General features: G+C 37.7%; 1 protein-coding gene across 3 annotated transcripts; it reads left to right on the plus strand.

Moving 5' to 3' along the window:
- Positions 1–10: 10 nt before the first annotated feature.
- LOC134499954 (uncharacterized) lies at positions 11–7269 on the plus strand. 3 transcript variants are annotated; one of them, XM_063306880.1, is made up of 2 exons: positions 11–174; positions 3753–7269. In XM_063306880.1, the coding sequence occupies exon 2, from the start codon at positions 3782–3784 to the stop codon at positions 4655–4657; it is 876 nt and encodes a 291-aa protein (XP_063162950.1). In that variant the 5' UTR covers positions 11–174; positions 3753–3781; the 3' UTR covers positions 4658–7269. The 3 variants fall into 3 exon arrangements, with proteins under 3 accessions (XP_063162950.1, XP_063162948.1, XP_063162949.1); XM_063306878.1 differs by lacking the exon at positions 11–174 and adding an exon at positions 200–371; XM_063306879.1 differs by lacking the exon at positions 11–174 and adding an exon at positions 458–756.
- Positions 7270–9432: the final 2163 nt, after the last annotated feature.

Below are 9432 nucleotides of genomic sequence, written 5' to 3' on the forward strand. Positions count from 1 at the left end.
TTTAACCTGCGGTTTCGCCTTACTAGATGGTGGTTATTTTATATTTCTGTTATTCATTCGGTTCTCCCACTAGGAAAAATGTGGGCCTGTCAGGATCTCCAAAACTTGATAGGCCCTCGCCCACGTTTCGTCTCCGCTGACTAGTCAAAACGAAACACAAGCTGGCGACACCTGGTAGGTTAATGCTGTTTCATCAACCGCTCGCAAAAGCCTGTTTAGACCATAGAGACGCAGAAATGGGATCAATTCCCCCGGAAAGGATGCTGTAACGATGCCCATCTTCAAGATGGCGGAGGTGGGCTCGCTTTCCTTTTCCTGCCTTGAGCTCTCGCGCGGATTCATTATAATGGCGGTGCACGGCGTGTGGGCTTGTAAGTGACGCCTTACCTTTTTTGCTGTTTCTGGTAATATGAAACGGGAGGGGAGGGATGAGGGGAGAGGCGGGATTAGAGTTCACCGGACTGAGCTCCGTTCTGGCTGGCCTACCAGGGGAAATGGAGCCTGGGCGTCAGATGGCCTGGTGTATGGGAGTGGGCAGAGACTTGACGAGGCCGAGAGGGAGGAGGCCGCTCCACCCCCAGTTCCTTATGGGTCCTGCGGTGGCTCTTTGCTTTTCTACGTAGCATCCTCGTTTGGGAAAAGCCAAGAAGTGGAATAACGACAGGGAACTGCCAAACGGAGAGACGCTTCTCATTCTCCGTTTGGGCGGGCAGCGCTCAGTCACTGACGTCCCAGCGAGCAGTGAAGGGCAAATCGGTATTCTTCTAGAGTTTGCTGACATCAGTGTAGCTTTAGGTAGTTGGTTGGGTTCGACTAACCTGTTTTGGAAAGGCTCCAGGAGGGCAGCTGTTGAGAGTCGGGTGGCATACAAGTTTAATAAATAATCATAGTAATTGTTTTTATTATTATTTATGTCTTGCAGCGAAAACAGCCAAGGGTTTTGTGGCACCGGAAAGACTAATACATTTATTATTCTATTCGTCCATTACAGTTCTTCCACTCTTTCTGTTGTCTTAGGGTTTTTTGGCCACCTGCTCTGCAGACATGCAGCTTCTTAAAATTTTGCAGGCTGCTGGGAATTATGCAACTATAATCTAGTTGTACATCTTAAAGTTTGTATTTTGAAGGCTTCTTGCATGATTGAATAGAAATCAAGCATTGTATCTGGGAGTGCTTATTAGTCTTGTTTTTATGTAGCTGTTTCCATTCTGGAATACTCTTTTCTTTTCGTATCTAAGAAAAGTGCATTCTATCCAGGTCAGCATTCCTGTGCACATATATTTGAGAGAAATTCCATTACAGTAGGTGGGATTAATATTCAAGAATGGATATGATTCTGCTGGAAATTCAAGTTTAGTTTAAGTGAGCCTTACACCTAAGGCAGTTTTTTCAGAGTACAGTTGTTTTTTTGAAAACATGCAGAGAATTTCCATTATGTATAATGAGTATAAATAGTTAAAAGTTGGTAGTGTAGAGCAGGTTTAATGTAGTTGTGATTAATAACTTTTTTATGTTCAGCTGCAAATGGCTCTGAAAAAAAATTCCTTTGAGAGGATTCTCAGTTACTTGGAAGTATTGCCATTTGCACCAGTGGAAGACAAGAAACATTCATTTCATGTGTATATTGCCACACAAGACTTGTGTGGCATCATAACAGAAAGGCAGACTAATTGAGAAATAATTGTCTTAAAACTGTTGAAACCTTTCATAAACTATAACCAGAAATAATAGTAATAATAGGTATATCCACAAGAGATCTTAAATAAATGCTTTTCTGAATAGATCAGTTTTTAAGGCATTGCTAAAAAAAAATAATAATGGAGCCATTGAGATTTCTGGTGGGATGGCATTACACGTGGTGGTTGCCATTGCTGAGGAACAAGATGTCCTTATTCTTGCCTAGATCTTATATGAGGAAGGAACCTTCAGCTTTCCAAATAGAGGTGCATGCTCTGAATAGGTAGAAGCTACTTGAAGCAGAAGATCCTGAATTTATTTATTTAAGCAATTTATGTAGCCATCCAATCGTCATGTGAATCAGGGTAGTGTATACAAATAAAGACAGTAAATAACTCCAAACATTACAAAATAATAATACAAACAGAGGCAACTTCACTGAATCAAAAACAATTTTAAAATAGTCAAGATGGTAATAAAACCTCCTAGCCCAGTGCCTGGTGGAAAAATGAAGTCTTAAGAACCTTCCAAAAACCAGGTAGGGTCAGGGCCATCTAAATCTCAGCAGGCGAGAAGGCATGTCTCCTGGGTCCTGCCAGATGACACTGCTTAAATGATGGGAGCATGCCCAGCCTCTCAGATCTTATCGAATGCTAAGCTTGAGCTTTAATTCACTTCGAATGGTACCTGGAAGCCTATTGATAATCAGTGCAGAGCCTAGTTTGTATATGAAAAATAGCTCTCACCTGCAACCAAGTAGGCTGCTGTGTTTTAGTCCAACTGTAGCTTCTGAGTAGTTTTAAAACGCAGCCCCTGTAGAACATAATGTGGTAATTTAACGAGGAGGTGGCAATGACATGGCTCTGTTGCTTTCATTTGTCTTTTGGGGTGTATACTTTGTTATATAAACATTGTTTTATAAATGTGTATTAATTGCATTGGGAAAATATTAGTTATTTCTGTCAATAGAGGTAATTGAAAATGCAGCTAATAAAATAATGTGCTAATGTTTTATTCAGTTTAATGAAACAGTTTTATTTTCCAGATAGGAGCTTGCTTACTTTGAAAGTTAATAATTATGGTAGCTTGAATTGTTTACATTTCAGATACAGGTAGTCCTCGCTTACCAACCACTCGTTCAGCAACTATTTGAAGGTATAACAGTGTTGAAAAAATAACTTTACAGACAATATACGACCTTTGCAGTATCCCTCAGTCATGTGATCACCATTCCAGTCAGTACATATTGTCCTGTGCCTAACCTGTGGTTTTTTTCTTCTCTCCCACTTGCAGAGCAGAGAGATTGGAGAGGAAGGGATTGCAAGAGAGTAGGTTGTTTGCTCTTCTGCACATTGAAAGCAGTGCAATTGTGCTGGCAGCTCAGGGTTGGGAGCCGCAGGTGCACTATGCAAACAGCTTACAATGCTCTCTTGAAATCTTTTCCTCTCCAGTCTTGGGAGAGGTATAGAAAACAAGCAATTTCTATAGGCAATCTCTCCCTTTGCCTGATCTTTACTCCCTACCCCCAGCAGAGCAGAGAGATTGGAGAGGAAGAGATTTCAAGAGAGTAAGCTGTTCGCTCTTCTACACATCAAAAGCAATGCAATTGCGCTGGCAGCAGGAAAGGGTCAGGCAAAGGAGACACTGTCTACAGAAATCACTTGCTTTCTCCCCACCCTCCCCAGAGAGATTGGAGAGGAAGAGAATTCAAGAGAGTACTGTAGGCTGTTTACATAGCATGCCCGCAGCTCCCAGCCCCTGGCTGCTGGCGTGATCACATTGCTTTCTAAAGTAAGCAGGCACTTGAGCATTCCAAAGGGCAGGGAGTAGTTAGGAGACAAAAGCTGAAGGTGTGAAATTGAGTATTCTTGTCTCTTTCCATTAGAAAGCACAGGTGGCAATGTGATTTCCCACGTAGTGACAGCTGAGCTTAGGAACAAAGTTGCTGGTTCCAATTAGGGTCATTAAGCGAGAACTACCTGTATAAAATTGTTTTTTTAGCTTTCAAATTAAAGTTCTCATTTTCACTGTTGGTGTCTAATTTTATTTTAGCTAACATCTCTCTTCTTTTTCAGCTTTTGAAATAGCGTGACATTAAACAGGAATGATGGCAGCTTTGGATAAAATAAAAGCAAAAAAGACTCTGGGAACTGTTGATTATGTGGAGTCATCTGAGTTTGCACAAGGAATTTTGCCTACGAAGAAGGATGTCATTCAAAACATGTTGTATTTGTTGCATCCAAAAAGGGCTGGCCAAGCACAACGATCCAAAGAAGATGCTGCCCAGTTGCTTGCTGAACTTTTGCAGGAACATTGGTTGTTTTGCAATCTATATACCATAGCAACACAGAGCATAAAGAAGCATATTCTGAAAGTGTATGAAGAATTCTCAAAATTATACCAATCCAGAAAGCGAAGAAAAAATGAGCTGTTTACCCAGAAAGCAGATGACTTCAACAGGAGTTCAGAACAGCTTTTTGATATATTTTGTACAGACACTGTTACACGAGAGAAATTGGAGCAGTACAGCGGTGTGAAAATGACAGATACTGAATGGAAATTCCTTGAAGATCAGAGGAATGAAAGAAAAATGTACTTTGAGGACTTCATGGACAAGAAACAAATGGAAACGATAGAAAGACGAAGAAAGGTTGAGTCATTAGAGCATTTCAGGAAGATTGCAGAAGAAGAGAAAGAAGCTTGTAAGCGTAAAGAAATGACTTCAAACAGGGATGAACAGCCAGTTGAAGATGTTAATAATAAGAATAAAGATGACTCCTGTCTTGAACACAACAAAGGAATTGGAAGTTTTTCAGATAAAGCAAAAAGAAAGCGTCTGTCTTCTTGCTGGGTTACTGGGACAGCAACTACAACCACTTACAATGAGTCAGTTCCTTCTGAAAGTCAGCATCTACGTATGAATATCAGAAAAGTCAGACCAGGATTCTATGAGACTTTTGATAAATACAAGAATTGCTAGCTCAGTATCTGGACTCTATGGAAGAGAGAGTTACAGACTTATAGGAGTTCGTAAAGTACCCAGATCATTTAGGAGTTGGTGTAGATAATTTTGTTGGGCTCCATTATTGTACAACAGCAACACCAAAGCATTGGTAACAATAGTCCATGGAAAAGGATAAGATACCAGTCATTTAGGTTTATAGCAATCTATTCACAAGGAGTAAGTATTAGTTATGAAGAAGCTATGCCATTAGCAAAGGAAGTCAGAAGATCCAGTGTTTGTAAGCTTAAAAAAATCAAGTGAATGTGAACAGGTTAAATTCCATGAGAATAATGTAATCAACAAACTGCTTAGGAAGATAATGTTTTCTCCATTGTGTACAGCATTCAAATCAGACTGAGCATGCTAAAAACCTTTTGATGAAAATGTAGTATGGAGGTCTGAGAAAGAAAATATGAAGAGCAAATTAATTAAATAATGTGTTTCCCATTCCAGCTGTGCATCTCTGGAGACTGGAAGACCATATCCAATTCATTAACATAAGTAGATAAAGAAATGGCTACTGAAAGGAGCATAATACATGGTCTTTGTGTAACATTGGAATATTGAGGATCACAATAAACTACAAACTCAAACCATGACAACTACAATAGTGTCCCTTAAGGAAAAACAGTAATTGGTCCCAGTGATTCAGAAAGTGCTGTTGTTTTCTAGGGAAAAAAATACAATAATACCTGTCTGGCCCTAAGAGATGTAGTATATATAACTTGCAGGTAATACACTGAGATTCAAATGGTTTTGAATCTCAGGACTAGGTATTTGTAGAAAAAGAAATGGGTTGCTTAATTGACCTAATAGATAAGTAGTTGCTAAGAGACCCCTATACTTTGGCAAACCAGTTCTAATAACTTGTGGGAGAAAAGAGTCAGGAATTTAAAACAGTGGCTTTAGATATCATTGTGCTGGTGACAACTATCTTTTCTGAATTCTTAGCAAATATCTTGGTGGTAATAAATTATGTGGAAAAGTGGTTGAAAGTAAGATGTGAAGATGCGTAATACACAATATGATAAAATTAGATGAACTTGCTTAAAGGTTTAACAAAAAAAGTCTCAGACTGATAATTTTAAATGAGTGCACTGTGATGTTTGCAACAACAGAAATACCTAGCTACTTAGTCATACCAACTGAATTGTAAATAAGTTGTTGAATCTTTAAAGATTTAAAACATAAACAGTTTTAATTCTTTAACTTGTAATTCTTCATAAAGTAGCTAGATACATATTTTTTGTTTCATTTCACATCTAAAAGCTTTTTTCTGTATTTTTGGCATTGTATTTTTCATGTACTCCCCTATAACTACATGACCACTGAAATACATAGTATACACCATAGAAGTAAATAATATGATTAAAACGTCCAAAATGGATTTTAATTATATAATTGTTTTGTAAGGAAAGTATTGATTTGAATGCTAAAATACCAACAAATAATAAGAAAAGCATTATTGGAATTAAGCAAACTGGTCAATTTTAATGCCTCTGGGAAGCCTACAAATAAGATACTGTATGTTGGCAATAACTCCTATTACAGTTATTCCCTCGATACTGGTATTCAGAGGCATAATATATCATGGAAGATGGCAATGGCAGACTGCTGCTGCCAAGAAAACTATATGTAGTTCTCAGGAGTCAAGCTTTACTCTAAATTTTGGAATTTAGAGCCATATAACATCTAAATATTCATATTCTGAACCTCCAAGAATTTTTCGAATCCTTTAAAGTCATCTAAAAAAGTGGCTTGTTTTGTAAAAATGAATTTGTATGGTTAAATTAAGTGCTGTGTTATGTGGAATAGCTTCTTGAATTTCCCACCATTTACCTTCACTTGATAATCTCGAATTCTGGTGTTATAAAGAAGAAAACAGAAAATTAGACTTGGTTGACAAGCTTAGTAAATGGGAAAAACAAGACCTGGGTCTTACTTTTTCTTTGAAAATCTTGAAGATTAAGGAATATATAAAACAAATTGCTTGAGATGTTTTTGTATAGGATGTAGTATAAAAAATTAGAAGAATAATGGAAACTGGGAGAACTGAAATCTTGAGAATGGGAAACATGTACCTCCTATGTTAATTCATTTATATGTACATTTTACAACTGAAGTGAGGTGATTCAGTATGTTGGCTTTATATTCACCTTACTTGAGCAGTACCATGATCAGCTACAGAATAATCAGATTGCATGACCAAGACAGTTAATCATACGAAGTATTAGAAGGCTCTTGGTTAACAATTAGTTTTAATTGTTAATTTGTTATAAGCTGGGTGCAGTTTTTTTCTGGCCAAGAATAAAATTGCTTAGCAGCATTCTGAATGTCTGCTATGCTTTTCATCAATATGTTAAAGCTTTGTGCCCTTTATGAATCTTTTAACAGGGTCAGCATCTGCCTGATCTAACTTTAACTGGGAGATGGATCTGTTCCATTTGTCAAAAATTTTCAAGCTGAAAAATTTTACTCTCTCAAACCTCTGCAATTTTTCCTAATGTTGTTTTGATTTCTAACTTGTGCATCTGTTTCTAGTGCTGATTCTGTCATGTGAATAAACATCCATGACTGCTGCTGTTTCAGATCTGATATTATAAAAACATTCACCATGCACCCTGGGAGAAGAGAAGAAATACTTGTGACAACAGGCTCTCTAACCTGCTGTTGCGCTGCAGAATAATAATTGATGTCTAAAGCCCATTGAGGCAGTGGTTTGGTGGGAGCCAATCATACCGTTGAGGGGACCCTATTTCATAATGTCGAGTCAGCTACTGAGAAGGCCTGCCTCTTAATCAAACATCTTTGTCATTACATGGGAGGGAATCAGCAAAATTCAATGCTTGGACTGAATGGGTAGAATCATACTTGACAAGGCAGTCTCTAATATACCGTATCACATAGCATGTTCACATTATTGAATAAAATTCAGTAATGCTAACTTATTTGGGCTAGATAGTTGATAAATACCAAGTTAAAATTCTATGCACATTCCCAGTCAGAATTTACTAACCATTTGAGATTGCAAATGTTAATAAGCTCTGGTAGCAGATTCATGTCATTGATCCTCAGCAGCTGAATCATTCTAGCATGTACTCAGAATCTGCAGCTGACACAAAATATGTCCTGCTTTTGGGAACAGGAGCTGTGTTGTATCTGTCCAAAGTATGCTTGTGCCTGTCCATGTTTTTCTAAACACAGCATGCTGATATTATTGAATAAAGTTCAATAATGCTAACTTAACTTGGACCAGTTGGCATATTTGCAATTCTGAGACTATGCTACAAGTATTGCTACCAAGTGACTATCAGATTGCTCCCCATTATCACTACCACTCACTTTAGCCCCTTAGGATACTCTTTGCCATCTTAGTTTGCCTTTAGTTTTTTCTGGGGACACACGCATACTTCATAGAACTAGGTTGCAGCCTCAATTTAATGTGGCAGTTTTGGAATAACAAGCTTGAGGTTGGTGTTATGTTTGTAACACAAGTCTAACATTTAGCTTTATTAAAGAATAACAAAATAATGGAGCCTGGTGGCCACCAAGGAAAGAGTCAGCAGGCATACTGGGCCCCATAAGGAGAACAAAATTTAAGACTTAAATATCCCATCCAGATTGTTTGCAGTTGTCAATATATCATTAATTATAGTGCAATCTATACACTTCATTTATTTGGAAGTGATGGGTGACAGTATTTTCAAACTTACTCTAGTTCTTTGCTAACCCCAAATTCCTAGAAACTATGGGAAAGCTTTATTTTGGTGAACACAATTTTTAATTAGCTTACTCTGAACTATAGGAATAAGATGGACTAAATGCTGAAACAATTTTTTGAAATAGGTTAAAAATTTGTTAGGAGCACTTTCCTATGCAAAAATGAACAGGGTAGGGTTTTACTCACCCAGGAGGATTCTAATCCCTCATTTGTAATCTTCCTTACATTTAAGTGACCATCTGGCTCAACTATTTTTCCAAATCCACCATACAAAATTGCCTTGTCTTTAGTCAGACTATTGATCATTCTACTTTAGCACTGTCTATAACAGTTCTCCCATCTTAGTTATGTTGCACTGGAAAGCCCATAATTCACTACATGCTGTTACGATTATGGGAACTGTAATTCGGTACATGTGAAAAATGTTGGTCCATGCTTAATTCATGTGTAGCACTGAATCATTAATCATGGTTTATAAATAGTGGCTGGAATTGCATGAATCAAAAATGAGCAGCATAGTTAAGCATGATGAGTGAATTCAATCCTTAACTGCCAACAGCCTCCATGATTTCGGATAAGAGTCTTTCCCATTGTTTCTTGGCAATTTCAGCTGGAAATCCTCATAATTCTGTTTCTTACACTCCCCACTTCATTAGTGAATCTAGGTGAGGTACAAGGCCGCAATAAAAATACTCATGTATGTACAATTCTAAAAATGGAGGTGTGGTGGATCATTACCTAGGTCACCGTGAGTGCATTTTTTCTTGCTTGCTTGGCTTTAGAGATGTGAAAAAGTGAACAAGTTTTTCAATAGCTGGGATTCTCAGCCAGCTAGCCATGCTTTATATCATTGCACATGTGTTTAAAATACTTTAAATATTCTAACGAGAGAGAGGAGAATGATGTAGTTTAGGGAAAAGAAGTAATATAATGACCATGTTATTAGGTGAGCTATTTGGACCAAAACAAAAACATATATGAGTATTAAGAAGTGGAATGAGAGAAAAGTTAAGCTAATAAATTTACAGAA

The sequence above is a fragment of the Candoia aspera genome, chromosome 6, assembly GCF_035149785.1.
Source record: "Candoia aspera isolate rCanAsp1 chromosome 6, rCanAsp1.hap2, whole genome shotgun sequence".
Classification (NCBI taxonomy): Eukaryota; Metazoa; Chordata; class Lepidosauria; order Squamata; family Boidae; genus Candoia; species Candoia aspera.